Source organism: Otolemur garnettii, unplaced genomic scaffold (genome assembly GCF_000181295.1).
Source record: "Otolemur garnettii isolate 467f Iridium unplaced genomic scaffold, OtoGar3 scaffold00101, whole genome shotgun sequence".
Taxonomy (NCBI): Eukaryota; Metazoa; Chordata; class Mammalia; order Primates; family Galagidae; genus Otolemur; species Otolemur garnettii.
The window spans coordinates 4542717-4558685 of NW_003852496.1; the positions used below are offsets into that span (position 1 = coordinate 4542717).

A 15969-nucleotide genomic window follows, 5' to 3' on the forward strand; every position below is an offset into this window, starting at 1 on the left:
TGTATGTGGCAGGCACCTTAGCCACTTGAGCCACAGGCGCCAAGCCGGAAGGCAGATTTTCTATAAGAAGCCATGTTGTGGTAAGAAAATAATTACTTTTGCTTTGTTTGTTTCTTCTGGGGTTAAAAACCTGAAAAATGTCAAAGTCATGAAAGACAAGGAACAACCAAGAAACTCTGACACATTGCAGGAGACTAAGGACATATTGCAACTAAATATCATCGGTATGTCCTGGGTTGATCCTGGAACAGAAAAAGGACATTAGTGGAAAAACATGGAAAATCCAAATATGTCTGTAGTTAAGCTGATAATATTATACCAGTATTAATTTCTTAGTTTTTTGGTGTACAGCCTGGCACAGGAGCACAAGTCCAAAAGCTGGATAAGTGAGTATTTATCACTAGCTAAATGATTTCTCTAAACCTAGACTTCTTCATCTTTATTTCAACATATGAAATAATCCCTGTGTTGTCTTCCTCACAGAACTATAAAGAAGATTATATAAGATCATGTAGGTGGTGGTACTTGAAATAGTCTACTGCTACCCAAACATACATTGAGAAGGACACTAAGAAGGGGGCTTTTTAAGGGGGTGGGAAGAAAACCTGGCCTGCTGAACTAGGAAGTCTGGAGGGCCCTTAAGAATGTGGGTATGAAGTAACCTAGGTAACCAATGACCAATAGGAAAGAGGAATACTGTCTCCAGGCCCAGAGAGGCCAGGGAAAGACTTGCAGCCAATTTCAAATGGATAGAGTATTTAATACCCCTTCAGGCCTTCATCTCTCACCTTTTTTCCTCTAAGAGAGGGACCCACTTCCAACTCTCTTTGGAAGTACTCTAAATTTCTCTTTGTTCTTCTTAAACAAAATCTCTCTTTGTTACACTGAAACTTATGCAGGTTACTTTGCTCTCTCTTTACACCACCTGTGCTGCTCTAGTTTAATTTTCAGTTTCCACTCATTTTTACTTTCAATTACTCCTGTGCTGTGCCTCGGTTGAACTTTCTAGCTCAGCTGAGCAATCAAACCAGATCAACTGGGCTCAGAGAACTGGGACCTCTGACCCCCAAGATACACGATCACTACCTTTAATAAGACAACTACTACCTTTAACAAATATATATATATTTTTGTATATTTAAATAAAGGGGTCCACAGCTCTCTCAGGCATGTGGCAAGTTTATTTCTTTTCTCCTGGCTTAAATAGTCAACTATACAACAAGTATATATCTATTGATGTATGTTGCTGAGACAAAAAAGTCAGGTTATAAAACTATACAATCCTATGATCCCTATACCAACAAATTAGGAAACCTGGATGAAATGGAACAAATGGAAATTACCAAACTAAGTCAAGAAATAGAAAATCTGAACAGACCTGTAACAACAGATCAAATCAGAAATCACAAATCTCCCAACAAAGAAAAGTCCAGAACCAGATACCTTCACTGGCAATACTACCAAACATTTTAAGGGTTCACCCAATCATTCTCAAACGCTTCCAAGCAACAGAAAGGAGAACACTTTCTCATTCATTCTATGAGGTCAGCATTATCCTGATACCAAAGCCAGATAAAGACATCACAAACGACGACAAACCAATTTCCCTTATGAATATAGATGCAGAAGTCCTCAACAAAATCCTGAAAACTAAATTCAACAACATATTAAAAGAGTTATACAAGATGACCAAGTGGGACTTGCCCCAGGAATGTAAGGGTGATTCAACAAAAGAAAATCAATCAAAGCAAAATAACACATCATAAGAATGAAGGAAAAAAGAGCAACAACCCCCCAGGATCATTTTAATTGACATAGAAAAAGCATATGACAAAATCCAACTTGCGTTCACGATAAAAACACCCCAAAAACTGAGACTATAAGGGAACTTCCTCAACATGATCAGAGTATTCATGAAAACCCACAGCAAGCACAAAAAATTTCTCCTCACCAAAAACAAGGTGAGGACACCTCCTTTCACCACTGCTGTTCAATACTGTACTTAAAAGTCCTAGCCAGAGCAATCAGACAAGAGAAAGAAACAAAAGGCATGCACAAGAGAAAGGAAAACGTGAAACTATCTCTTTTCACAGATGCCATGATCCTAAATGTAGAAAATCCCAAGAATGCAGAAGAAAGTTAGTAGAGGCAATAAACGAATTCAGCAAAGTTGCAGGGTTCAAGAGAAACACAAAAATCAGCTGTGCTTCTGCACACTTTGAACAATCTACAAAGGAAAACAATACTGTTAACAATAGCATCAAAAAGAATAAAGTATCTACGAAAAAACTTAACCAAGAAGGTGAAAGACATGTGAACAGAAAAGTACAAAACCCAAGAGCTGAAAGAAATTACGATACAAGGAAAGACACCTAGGTTTGTAGGCTGGAAGACTTACTATTATCCAGATGCCAATACTACCCAAATCAATCCACAGAGTCAATACAATCCCCATCAAAACTTCTTTTCTGGCTCGGCACCTATAGCACAGTGGTTAAGGCACCGGCCACATGCACTGAGGCTGGCAGTTCGAACCGGCCCCGGGCCAGCTAAATAACAATGAAAACTGCAACAACAACAACAAAAATAGTCAAGCATTGTGGGGAGGCACCTGTAATCCCAGCTACTTGGGAGGCTGAGGCAAGAGAATTGCTTAAGCCCAAGAGTTTGAGGTTGCTGTGAGCTGTGACATCATGACACTCTACCAAGGGCGACACAGTAAGACTCTGTCTAAAAAAAAAAAAAAAAACTTCTTTTCTGAAGAAATGAAAAAGCAGACCATCACATTCATTTTCACTTGGGGTCAGAGTACAGTGGCTCACACTTGTAATCCTAGCACTTCAGGAGGCCAAGGCAGGAAGATCACTTGGGGTCAGGAGTTCAAGGCAAGCCTGAGCAAGAGCAAGACCCTGTCCCTACAAAAAACACAAAAATTAGCCAGGCATCATGTCAGGCACCTATAGTCCCAGTTACCTGGGAGACTGAGGCAGGAGGATCCCTTAAGCCCAGGAGTTTGAGGCTGCAATGGGCTATAATGTTGTCACTGCAATCTAGCTAGGGTATCAGCATGAGACCTTCTTTCAAAAGAAAAAAAAAATATTCACTAGGATTTCGAGGGTCCTCGAATAGCCAAAGCAGTATTATAAATGAAAAACAAAGTTACTGACAGTTCCTGATTTCAAAAAGCCACAGTAATCAAAACAGCGCTGTACTGGCATAAGAATAGTCATATATGGAAATGCAAATTCTCATAAAATTTAACAAAATAATAAAACATAAATTAAGAAAAAGGGAGAAGAAACATGTAAACCAATGGAATAAAACTAAGAAGCCAGAGGCTAACCCATATACTTATAGCCAGTTGATTTTCTGCAAGAGCACCAAGACCATTCAACCCCTACTGAAAAGAGAGTCCCTTCAACAAATAGTGAAAATAATAAAACAAGCAATAAACAGGGCTGGGACAACTGGTATTTACAAGCCTAAGAATTAAGTTCAAAATCTACCTCATCTCAAATACAAATATTAATTCACAGTGGATGAAAGACATAAATAAAAGAGTTAGAAATATAAAATCTTTAGGAAAAAACACAGGGGATGACCTTTACAACCCTGAATTTGGCAACAGATTCTTAGATACAAAACCAAAAAAGCACAAAGAACAAAAGAAAAATACGTAACTTGTACTTTGTCAAAATTAAAATTTTGTGTATCAAAGGATTCTATCAAGAAAGTAAAAAGACAACCTACAGCAAAGCACATATCTCATAGGTGACTAATATCCAGAAGATATAAGGAGCTCTTACAATTCATCAACAAAAAGACAGCCTAATTTAAAAATGGGCAAAGATTTGAATATACTATTCCTTCAAAAGAGATACACAGGCGGTCAATAAGCACATGAAAAGACACTCATCATCATTAGTCACTGGGAAAATACAAATCAAAACCAGGATGAGGTACCACCACTTGACATCCATTAAAATGGCTATATTCAAAAAGATTAGAAAATAAGTGTTGGCTAGAATTTGGAGGAACTGAAATCCTTTTTCACTGCTGGTGGCAATAAAAAATGGTGTAGTAGCTGTGAAAAACAGTTTGGTGGTTTCTCAAAAAAGTAACCTCAATCCTAGATATAGATAGATAGATAGATAGATAGATAGACAGATAGATTCAAAGAAGTGAGAAAAGGTACTTAACCTAACTGCCCACCAATTGATGAAGCATTAAGAAAACATGGTAGGGGGGCGGAGGAAAACCAGAAGGATCGTTCAGCTGAGCTCTCCTAGTAAGACTGGGGAAAAAGAGAGAACCCAGCCATACCTGGCTCAGGGACCTTACCTGGAGTATAGTTCAGGGAGGAAAAGTAAGGAGGTGGTGAACTGGATACAGCACATGATCCAGAAAGGTGGAAATCTGGTTCATTAGGCAAGTGACTGCCACTGACCAGGATCGGCTGCCCTCCCACCCCCAAGGAGGTCCAGGAGAGGAAGAAGCCTTTCCAGAGTTTTCAGTTGTCGGGGGAAGTTGCGCGTTGACTGGGAAAGCTTGGAGGAGTGGGTAGACTCGAACACTATACAACAACCAGATCTGAATGCCAGTTGGAGTGGACTTGCTATAGGTTTGGTGGTTGGCAGGGCAGCCATACTGGGAAGGTCTCAGCAACCAGGGGGCTGCCCTTGTGGAAAGGTAATGAGAAGGTCTTACTTAGCAGGGGCCTAAAGCATGGCCATCTTAATTCTGCCTGCCAGGATCAGAACTCCACTCTTGGGATAGGCTGAGAAACTCTAAGATATCACCTAACCCCACTGAGAATGGCCCAAATCACAGTCTCAAAACTGCAGATGCTGGTGTGGATGTGGAGAAAAGGGAACACTTTTACACTGCTGGTGAGACTACAAACAAATACAACCTTTTTGGAAGGAATTATGGAGAATCCTCAAAGAACTCAAACGAGGCCTCCCATTTGATCCTGCAATTCCATTACTAGGCATCTACCCAGAAGACAAAAATTCCTTTTATCATAAGGAGATGTGCACTAGACTGTCTATAGCAGCTCAATTTACAATCACCAAAATATGCAAACAACCTAAATGGCCACCAATCCAGGAATGGATTAATAAGCTGTGGTATATGTACACCAAGGAATACTATTCAGCCATTAAAAAAAATGGAGACTTTACCTCTTTCGTATTAATTTGGATGGAGGTGGAATTTATTCTTCTTAGTAAAGCATCACAAGAATGAAGAAGCAAGAATCCACTGTATTCAATTCTAATATGAAGGCAGCAGATAAACTAATACAAGGGGTGGGGTAGGGGAATGAGCAAGTGGGGAGAGGGGAGGAGGAAGGGGGATGGGGAATCACAGTGTATGGCAAACCTCTTGGGGGCGGAACATAATTATAAGAGGGACTTTATCTAACAAATTCCATCAGTGTAACCTAATTCCTTGTGCCCTCAATGAATCCTAAACAATAAATAATAATAATAAAGAAAACATGGTAGGATACAAATGAGAGGTCTGACAATTAAGTTCAAGAACTTGCCACCATGTACTTATATTAGGAGCAGTGTATGAGCAGGTCAGTAAGGTTTTATAAGGTTGGTATCAGTGTCTCACAGCTGTGTTCATGTCAAGGTGTGGTGGTGTTTTGCTGAGCAGCATTCATTATTGCTGCTGTGTGTTTTTCTGAGCTGTCACAAGAATGTTGGTGCTTCAATTAGAGCAATGAACAAACACTAAATTTCTTGCTAATTGTGGCAAGAGTGGAAATGAAATCAGGGACATGTTAACCCAAATTTATGGGGATAATGCCATGAATAAAACAGCAGTACACAAATGGAATAAACTTTTTCTGAGGGGAGAGAAACCATCACTGATGAAGAGAGGTGAGAACAGCCAGTTACGAGTAGAACTGACAAAAACATTGCAAAAATTTATCAAATTGTGCATCAACTTCACAGGCTGACTGTGAGAAGCAGACCAAGTACACATTAATAAGGAAACAGGAAAATCTTGGCATGAGAAAGATGTGACTCCTACATCACAACAATACACCAACACACACAGTACTTTCCATGAGGGGTTTTCAGCCAGTAAACAAATGACTGTACTGGAACACCCTCCCTACTCACCTGATCTGACCCCCAGTGACTTATTTCTTTACCCAAAGATAAAGGAAGTATTGAAAAGAAGGCATTCTGATGACATTCAGGATATTAAGGGTAATACATCGACAGCTCTGATGCCATTCCAGAAAAAGAATTCCAAAATTCCTCTGAAGGATGTGTGTAGTAGGCTCTGCTGTCAGTGCCTAACTTCCCAAGGGGAGTACTCTGAAGGTGACTGTGTGATATTCAGCAATGATGTAGCACTTCTTCTAGGTTGAGTTCAAGAACTTAACTGTCAGACCTTGTATAATAAATATTATTCAGCCATAAAAAACAATGAAATAGTGATACATGATACCATGCAGATGAACCTTGGAAGCATTATGCTAAGTGAAAGTCAGACATGAAAGACCACATGGTGTATGATTTCTTTTATACATCAGAGTCACACTCTGGAACCAGCCTTGATTCCACTGCTCACCAACTGAGCGACCCTAGGGGCAGTGTTTAGTTACCATGAGCTTCAGTACCTACCAAGGTTATCGTGAAGACTAAATATGGAAAACACCTGGAAAGCTGTATGGCACCTGAGTCCATCATCACTAATTAGGTAACAGTACTAACAGAATAGTGCTCCTGGAAGCGTCACTTACATGGACCAATTCCTCCTCATTTCGTGCAGAGTAAATACCAAATCTCCTCTCCAACACAGTCTGCAGGCTATCTTGATCGCTGACTGAAAGGTCTGAATTAACTGTAAATGTTCCAATGAACCTGGGGAAAAACCACACATTCCTTGCATCAGGGCAAAGGGGAATTTTTGTTTTATAGCCCAAAAAACTCAAAAGGAGGAGTGAACTGTTAAGATTCCCCTGCCTCTGTCCTACCCTTCCCACCCTGTCTGGCTGATTCCTAGCATCACTGATAACCCAACTCAGACTTCATCTCCTGGGGGAAACATTCCCATCACACCCAGCTCAGATCAGTGCCCCCAAGGGCAGGAGCGCGCCTGGCATTTCCCCACCTTCAATGCCATGCCCTCCCCCATGTACACAGTTACCACCTCAGGGAAGGGCTGAAGAACTGACCTGACCCCAACCTGAAAAACACAAATGCCACCCTCACTCTGCAGTATGGGCGGGTGGCCTTACCACTTCACCAGGTTTGAGAGGTAGTAGCTGTCCACGTCTCGAGGCAACACTTTGGTAAAGCGTGTTGGAATGATAGAAAGGCCGATGGCACGCAGATCTGGCTGGCTGCAGATGCTGTTTCGATAGAAGCCATTTGCTAGCAGGCACAGAAGGTGAACCTGTGAAGGGCAAAGGAGGACTGAGCAGGCCTGGAAGGGCAATGAAAACTAGCAGGGCACTGCAACTGCCGAATTCAAGGTATCCTGTGGGCAAGAAATACTTGCTGCCAGTTCAACTCACAATAAGGTAAAAATACTAGCATTAGCCATGTCCCAAGATTATCTTTAACCCTCCACTTCTCTCTATATACTTATTCCCTCAAAGAAATCATCATACCTCAAGCCTTCAAAATACACTTATTTTTTCAAGAGGTCTCGACTTTTAGAGATGCATGTGGATGCATTTCTGGACGAGGGCATTTGCTCCAACCAGACTAGGGGGAAAAGTGAGTAAGGGAAAGCTGAGCAAGGCTGCTCGCGAGCCCGCAGAAGCTGGTGTTGGGGGGCTCACCACTCTCACCACTGCTCTGTGTGTCTGAGCCCAATCTTCCGTGCTGCAGACCCCACGTCTGCCCCACTTCCGACCTCCCCACTGCTCGTCAACCTACTAAGATAACTATTTTCTTTCTCACGCAGCTTCGTGTCATTTTCTCTTCAAAACTGGCTCCCATCTCCCCCACTAAAGGTCTTCCTATTTAATCAGTGGTGCCGCTTCTCTCCCCTCACTCAAGCTTCAAACCTTACAGTCACCTTGACTCTTCTCTTTCTCTCCTCTCTAAGCTACTTCGTTTCACTTCATGCCGACCCCCTGCCCTGCTTCCACGCGGTGGGCATCCCTGCTGAGCTCATCACTATTCTCCCATCTCTAGATCCTCTTCCATCCATCCCCTCCATACCCTCTCCAACGGCCCACTGCCCAGCAGAGGGAAATCAAACCCTCCCTCTCCTCACCTGCCCCCCAGTTCTCCAACACATCCAGGCTCCACACACGCAGGCAAGCGGGTATCCCACCATCCCCTCCATGATTCAATAGAGCAGTCTTCCCACACTACGCCCCCTTCTCCTAGATCCGCTCCAGTCTTTTCTCCTGAATAAAGCTTTCCACAGCTACACAGACCCACGCTAATCTCTTTCATTATTCTACACACAGTCCAGAGTTTCTTTACTTTAAAGTCCTTCTTGTTCCATCTGTGAGATCAGTCTATCCCCACAATGCCAAGGACCCTGCTAGGACAATAACTACCAGCTAACGTCAAAGGCTACAGTGACATTAGTCAAGATTGGAATTAATGTTATTAAGTGGCTGAAAGAAGAGATGGAAGGTGAGTACCTGTCATCTAGCCCCTGCCACATACCAGGAATTGTGATACAAGTTACCTGACATGTCATATTTGCTTAATCCTCACAACCAACCTCCAAGATGGATACAATTATCATGTTCACTTCATAAATGAAGAAACTAAGGGTGAGAGAGAATAAGGAACTTGCCATGGCCACACAGTGAGCAGCAAAGCCAGAAATAAAGCCTAAGTCTGGCTGACGGAGAACCCAAGTTCTTTCCACCGCAGAGCAATACTGTCTTTTCCCATCACTTCTCGCCCTTACCTTGTGCGTGTCCTCATGGACTTCTTTGTTGAAACGTTTCATCACCCTCCGAAGATGCATCTCAAACTCCATTTTTATCTTTTCACTGCAAAGCATAGTGAAAAATCTGCGAATGAAGTGGAAAACCAAAACCAGCCCCACGGCCCCTTTGTTCCACCTGTATGATGTGTGAAGCACTCTCCCCATTTTCCTACACTCAATCGTCCTACTCAAACAAATCCCTGCTAGTTTTCAGCCTTCCTTCCACACCTGCCCCTTCCTTCTTTCTGCATAGTTTTCTGTTCCTTCTCATCTGCAAACCTTAGCTTGGGACATTCTCAACCCAGACTACCAACCAGCACCAAATCACGCCTCACAAACAGGCCTCAAAGCTCACTTCACCCAGGAAGTCTTCTCTGTCTGACCCCTCTGACTACTGACCTGCTTCTTAGCAATGATTACCTTATGTTTGATTAATGCACACTTAGGTGACACTGCAGTAGCGTAAAATCTTTCATGTCTGTGTGCCATGAATCTTTAAGGAAACGTGACACTCCTTGAATGACTTCTACCATCTCCTCCTCTGTACCTAACGACATGTCCATCACACACTGAATTCACTAAGCAATGAACTAGCAGGCACTGTGCTCCACATTCCCAAGCCAGCAGGGGCTGCAGAGGTACTGGGAATCCCAGGACGGGTGGGGACGCACTACCACACACTGCCTAAAGTCCTGCAGTGTGATGTGGGGGTAAAGCAGGAGTGCTGAGGCAGACGAGAGACATTCAGATCTCGACTCTTCCACTGACTGGCTGAGTGACCCTTGAAATGTTACTTAGCCTCTCTGAGCCTCTGGCTCCTCGTTTGGAATACTGTTCTAAGGATTAGGTAAGGTGGATGAGCTGTTCAGGCCTTGGCACACAGAAGTTCCTGCTCCTAATCTCCGGCCCCAGCCAGGACACAAAGGTTCTGCAAAGGTGAATCCAGGACTCACTTGCAGCTCCTGACCACTTTGATACTCAGCCCTGGTCCCCTACATTTTCTCAAAAGTTTTCATTAAGTAGCAGCTGTTGCCTGCTACATGTAAAAGAAGCCTAGAAGCAGGGGCCAATCTTACCTTCTTTCTCTTGTTCTCGCCTGCTCTGGCGTTTCAATCTCTATCTCCACTGGCTTCACAGGCAGAAGAGACTGAGAGAAGGTTGAATTTTCTCCCACATCACCTGGCATAGGCTCACTAAGTTCTATAAACAATAATTTTTAAAAATCAGTAACAGTAATAATGGCCATTATACTGAACAAAATCAAAGTTCTGCTGGAAAGATGGAAGTGAGGAATGGATGTGAGATGGACAACCTGTAGAGATCACCACCCACACCGTGCTCTGAGTTCCTATAATGTGCCAGGCACTATGCTAAGTGTGTCACAATTACCTGTTTTAAGTAACGCACACAACGTCCCAGAGAAGTAGTCTTTAGATGAGGAAACTGAAGCACAGAGATACTGGGTTGACCCCTGCTATCAAAGAGCTGACATTCATGTATGTATGTTTCAGCAGATACTTATTCTTTAAAAAAAAAAAAAAAAAGAAAGGGCTCGGTGCCTGTGGCTCAAGTGGCTAAGGCGCCAGCCACATACACCTAAGGTTCGAATCCAGCCCAGGCCCCCCGAACAAAAATGACGGCTGCAACTAAAAAATAGCTGGGCGTTGTGGCAGGCACCTGTGGTCCCAGCTACTTGGGAGGCTGAGGCAGGAGACTCGCTTGAGCCCAGGAGTTGGAGGTTGCTGTGAGCTGAGATGCCATGGCACTCTACCCAGGGGGACAGCTTGAGGCTCTGTCTCAAAAAAAAAAAAAAAAAAGAAAGAAAGAAAAAGCCAAGGAACCATCCCTATTTTCTGTACTATTACAACACACTTACCACAATCTGCTTTGTGTACAATCATGATTTACATGTCTGTCTTTCACTCATAAGTATAAACTTGTAAGTGATGAGGAATGCACCCTTTTCACCTCTTTACCCCCATGTTCCTTATAAACACCAGCTGGAATGAAATGAACTTGCTGCACTGGATCTAATTTAGAAATTCTTTAGAAAAGTTCTCTTGGGGATGGGTCACAATTATAAGAGAGACTTTACCTAACAAATGCAATCAGTGTAACCTTGTTCTTTGTACCCTCAATGAATCCCCAACAATAAAAAAAAAAAAAAGTTCTTTTAAAGATGCTCTGAGCCTAGAAGCCATGAAACGTTACTGGCAATGAACACAACTAATACCAGTACCTTGGTTTCTATTTAACAGTCCCTACTAAAATGAGCTGGGACTTTTTGGAGAAAAAGAGGCTGGTTTCATGTCCAGAGCAAGAACGTATAAGGTAAGCCTGGAACATCTTGTGCCAGAAAACAAAAATGTTCTCAAAAACTAAAGAGGCCATGTCAAAATGACAGGGTCACGTATGTTAGCTAAGCATCACTAGTACAGAGACAGCCTGACAGCAGTGGCTTCTTAATGGATGCGACATAAAGTATGAAGTACTACCTATGAAGTATTTTTGCCCCCCCCCCCAAAAAAACTTAATCTAAATTCCATCGACTCTTTGGAGTTAACTTAGTTTACAAGAAATATATAAGCTACTAAAACAAGTTTCACAACACCATGAAATGTCTGATTGTTTATCAGACGAAATCAGAACATGAGATATTCCACAAAGCAAGGCTCTAAAGCCCTTCAAAAAAGTGTTATAAAAAGCCAAAAAGGTGGTGGGTGAGGGGCACTGCTCTAGATTAGAAGAAACTAAAGAAATCATAACAACCAAGGCTGACATCTTGTTTAGATCCTGGATTGGAAAAAGGAAAAACAATAAAAAATAGTTATAAAGGGTATTTTCATAACAACTGGGGACTTATTTTTCATTTTCATGGGTGTGATAAGGTCATCTTGTCATGTAGGAGAATGTCTAATTCTCAGGAAGTACACACATGCCAAATTATTTAGTGGTGAAGTACCAGGATGTCTGCAACTTATTTTCAAAAGGTTCCACAATGCATATTTACAGAGAAGCATATATTTAATGTGGCAAAGTATTAAAGTTAATGAATCTAGGTGAAGAGTGTATATGTGACATTTTCAATTTTTTTTTTTTTTTTTTTTGGAGGTTTGAACATTTTCAAAATAAACTGGAGAAAAAGAAAACTAGGCAGAAGGAATCAGGGATGGTATCATTAGCTACTAATTATTGTGAGTGCATGATAAATCAGGCCCATGACATCTGCAAACTTTTCTCCCCCAGGGCAATTCTCACTCCTATGAGCCTACCTTGTGTGGCTCATAGTAAGTCCTCAGTGTTTACAGAACATTACCAATGAACAAACTCAATTCAGAGAAGTGAAGTTATTTGCTCAAGGTTAAACTGTTCTTACAACTATGTAAGTGGCACAGCGGGACTCTGAACCCAGGTCTAACCACTTTCAAAGCCTGTGCTCTTTCCCCTAAATGATGCTGCCTCTTTATATTTACTCCATTGACAGTCAGCAAAGGAAGAGAATAAACAACCTTCTTCAGTAACCTGGTCATGAATTTTTTCTTTCATCAAAGCAAGTCTTTAACAAAATCTTATCTTTGATCTTATTCGTTTCAAAAGAAAACAATAATAATGACTCAAGAGGCTGAGGCAGGAGGTTCACTTAAGGTCAACACTAACCTAAGAAACTTGGCCAGACATCTCTTAAAAAAAATAAAGGGGGTGGTACCTATGGTTCAAAGGGGTAGGGCGACAGCCCCATATGCCAGAGGTGGAGGGTTCGAACCCAGCCCCAGACAAAAACTGAAAAAAAAAAAAAAAATAGCCAGGTGTGATAGCAAACACCTGTAGTCCCAGCTCCTTAGGAGGAGGAGGTGAAAGGATCACTTGAGCCCAGGAGTTTGAGGCTGTAGCAAGCTATGATCCTGCCACTGCACTCCAGCCTGTGCAACAGAGCAAGACCCATCTCTTTAAAAAAAAGGTGTAAATAATCCACAGTTTAAAAAAAAAAAAAGAAAAGGATTGCAATAAGTGACTTAAGAGTCCAAACAGAATCAAACAAGTAATTCTGAAAACAAAGATGTTTCACCTTCGACCTCTTCCCAGTCGTCTTCACTTTCTTCCTCATCCTCTCCTTTGTGGCTGCCTTTGTCCACAGGAGCCCCTCTCTTTGGATGCTGTGTCTTCTTGAGTTTACTTGGAAAGTCCCTGTGCAAAGATCACAGGAAGATGAAGAAGGTACAGACATCCTAGTGTTATATTCAAGCTAAAGGGAATTAAAAAGACTCCTCCTTCTCTTCACTGTGAATCTGCTGCAATTACCAAAAGATTATTATTGAGCTCTGGGCCTCATTTCCTTCATCAACAACGGTCTCAAAAACTCATCAAGACATGCTTTGATTGTTGGTCTGATTAATACTAGATGTGCTGTCAAAAAACCCTAGAACCTAGAGATGTGTGAAAAAAAACAAAATTGCACCCAGAGATAGCAAGGGAAAACTTAGAAGAAACCAAATAATAATGTGAGCTCTGGAAGTAGGAGCTGGGATATCTGTGTGTATACACGTACAGCCGGAGGCCAGAAAAAAGCAAAGGGAATTCACATTTGTTGATCCTACTATGAGCCAACTCAGATTTTTTCCCCACCTTTAATAAATACAATGTAAGGAGAGTTAGTAGAATTCTAATTTCAAGTGGGATGTGACAATACATAGGTGTGTCAAAAAGCAGAAACATGGATGGCTAGCTAAGTAGATAACTACATAGACAGGTAGGCAGGTCAACAATAGCTCAAGACTAAATGGTTCACCACAAAGAAATAATAAATGTTTGAGACAATGGATATGTAATTAGCCTGATCTGATCACTACACGTTACATGTATTGCAACATCATTATGTACTTCACAAATATGTACAATTATTGTGTCAATTAAAAAATGTTAATTAAGAAAATCTAAAAAAGATTTAAAAGACTAAATGGTTCCTAATATATATTTCTGCAAATCCATATGATGTGTCTAGAGTACTGAGCTTTTTTGCATAGCAGAAATGACCACAGTCAACTCTCAGGAGAGAGTGGGTTTTCCCTGAAGCCCACACTTAAGGAGATCTGTTTTTAGAAGCAAAGAAGGAACTAGTGCCCCTCTGTTCTTCCCCTTCTCCCCAACCCCTCAACTTTCTTAGAAGACAGGTAACCGAGGGTTCACTAGGCTCACGTTTATTGTTCACAACATATTAATGTGAATGTTCACTCATTGAAAAAATACTTGTTCAGTTTCTACCAAATAAAAGGCCCTACTGTAGATGTCATAGGGCTTACAAAAGAGAACCACGCATGATTCCAGCCCTCTGAAAGTTTACAGAGTGGTAAGCCCTCTGAAAGTTTACAGAGGGGCATGTGGCATGGTCACAAATAAATGGAACACCTGGCAGACATGTATTCCATGTCTGAAAATGCTATAGGAAATCAGAGGAGGAAAGGGGGAAGAATTGAAGAAGATTCTGTGGAGTGTGTGGCTTCTGATCTGCAGCTTCAAGACGGAAGCAAGCAAGCATTCCAGGTAGATGGAAGATGTTGAACACAACTCAGTTGCAGCAAAGCATGAAAATGTGTGGGGTAAATGATAAGAGGTCTGGCTGGGCAGAAGTAGAGCGTGCCTGAGGTGAGTAGCACGAGATTAAAACAGACAAACATTTTGCATTTATCTAACATCCTTACATAGGAGAAGGCGGCACTGGGCCAGGAGTCAGAAGGCCTGAGTTCTCCTGGTTTTATCACTGTCTAGCTGTGTTACCATGTGACAGACATGTGTAATTCACTTTCTGCAAGCTGTTATTCTTCTCCTATGAAAAATTTCCAGCTCTTACTGGTCTGACTTATCTAGAAGAGCTTAAAGATCCAGTCTTTCCCATGGACCCCCTTCATAAGCAAGAAGAGTGGGTTTTTTTATTCACACATCTGTGTTAGGAACAATCAAGATCTGGTCCAGAGTGTTTCAGCTGTCTCACCTGAAATCGTCCCCATCGCTGAGGGCTTCATCCTTTCTAACCTCGCGGTTTTCAGATTTAACCATCACCTTGGCCACTTTCTTTTTTGTAGGACCACCTGCTGAGCCCGCAGGATCGCTGCGGCCTCTCTTCCTCTTTCCTTGTGAAACTTTGGAGAGAAGGCTCTTCTTTGGTGGTTTCTCATCTTCAAAGACGTCTAGGTGATCACATGGAACAAGAGGTGAGGGATGACAAGAAAGGCAGAGGCATGAAAAGGCTCGAACCTCTCTCCAAACCAGTGGTTCTCAACCTTCCTAATGCTGCGACCCTTTAATACAGTTCCTCATGTTGTGGTGACCCCCACAAGAGAAGCGGTGTCTCGGTTCCTAAGACCATCGGAAACAGGTGTTTTCCGATGGTCTTAGGCAACCCCTGTGAAAGGGGAAAGGGTGGTTCAACCCCCAAAGGGGTCACGATGCACAGGTTGAGAACTGCTGCTCTAAACCCTATCTCCACCCCCTATTCACCACCCCATGTTTTTTGTTTGTTTTGTGGGGTTTTTTTTTTTTTTTTTTTGGTAAGCAACCAGATCTCAGCTTCTCCTCTCTGCAGCTCATATAAGTTCACAGTAAAAACCATCTTCCTTTATCAGCATTCTAGTCTACTTCTTCTTAGACTACAGAAACACCTATGATTCAAGTAAAATCTAACTTCCAAATCTTCAATAATCTCTAGCAAGGGAAATACATAAATCCATTAATGAGCACCCAGGATTTATTACCTACCCAGACTAAGGATTTGTTTTAGTCTACTCCTCTTAAGGAAAATGTTTCAAGTTCATAAACATATCCTTTTACCACAACCTTTTTTCTACTAATCCTTGTTTCTGCCATCTTTTAAGACCAAACTATGTTCAAAAGTACTGCTACAAAACCATCTCAAATTAACCCAAACTGCACTCACATAACAACCACCTCAGCAGAGTTAGAGTTGAAGTAAGATAGTACTAATTAAAAAATATCTTCATTTTCTTTTTTTTTTTTTTTTGAGACAGAGCCTCAAGCTATCCCCCTGGG

General features: G+C 41.8%; 1 protein-coding gene across 1 annotated transcript in view; it reads right to left on the reverse strand.

Annotated features, from left to right (window-relative positions):
- The window catches only part of XPC (XPC complex subunit, DNA damage recognition and repair factor), a 36399-nt gene that overhangs the window by 13867 nt on the left and 6563 nt on the right, over positions 1–15969 (reverse strand). The window contains exons 2-7 of the mRNA XM_012809249.2: positions 14915–15110; positions 12995–13113; positions 10005–10128; positions 8908–8992; positions 7265–7422; positions 6767–6887 (exon numbers count right to left, since the gene is read on the reverse strand). Coding sequence (XP_012664703.1) covers positions 6767–6887; positions 7265–7422; positions 8908–8992; positions 10005–10128; positions 12995–13113; positions 14915–15110 — 803 coding nt within the window. The remainder of the gene's footprint in view (positions 1–6766; positions 6888–7264; positions 7423–8907; positions 8993–10004; positions 10129–12994; positions 13114–14914; positions 15111–15969) is intronic.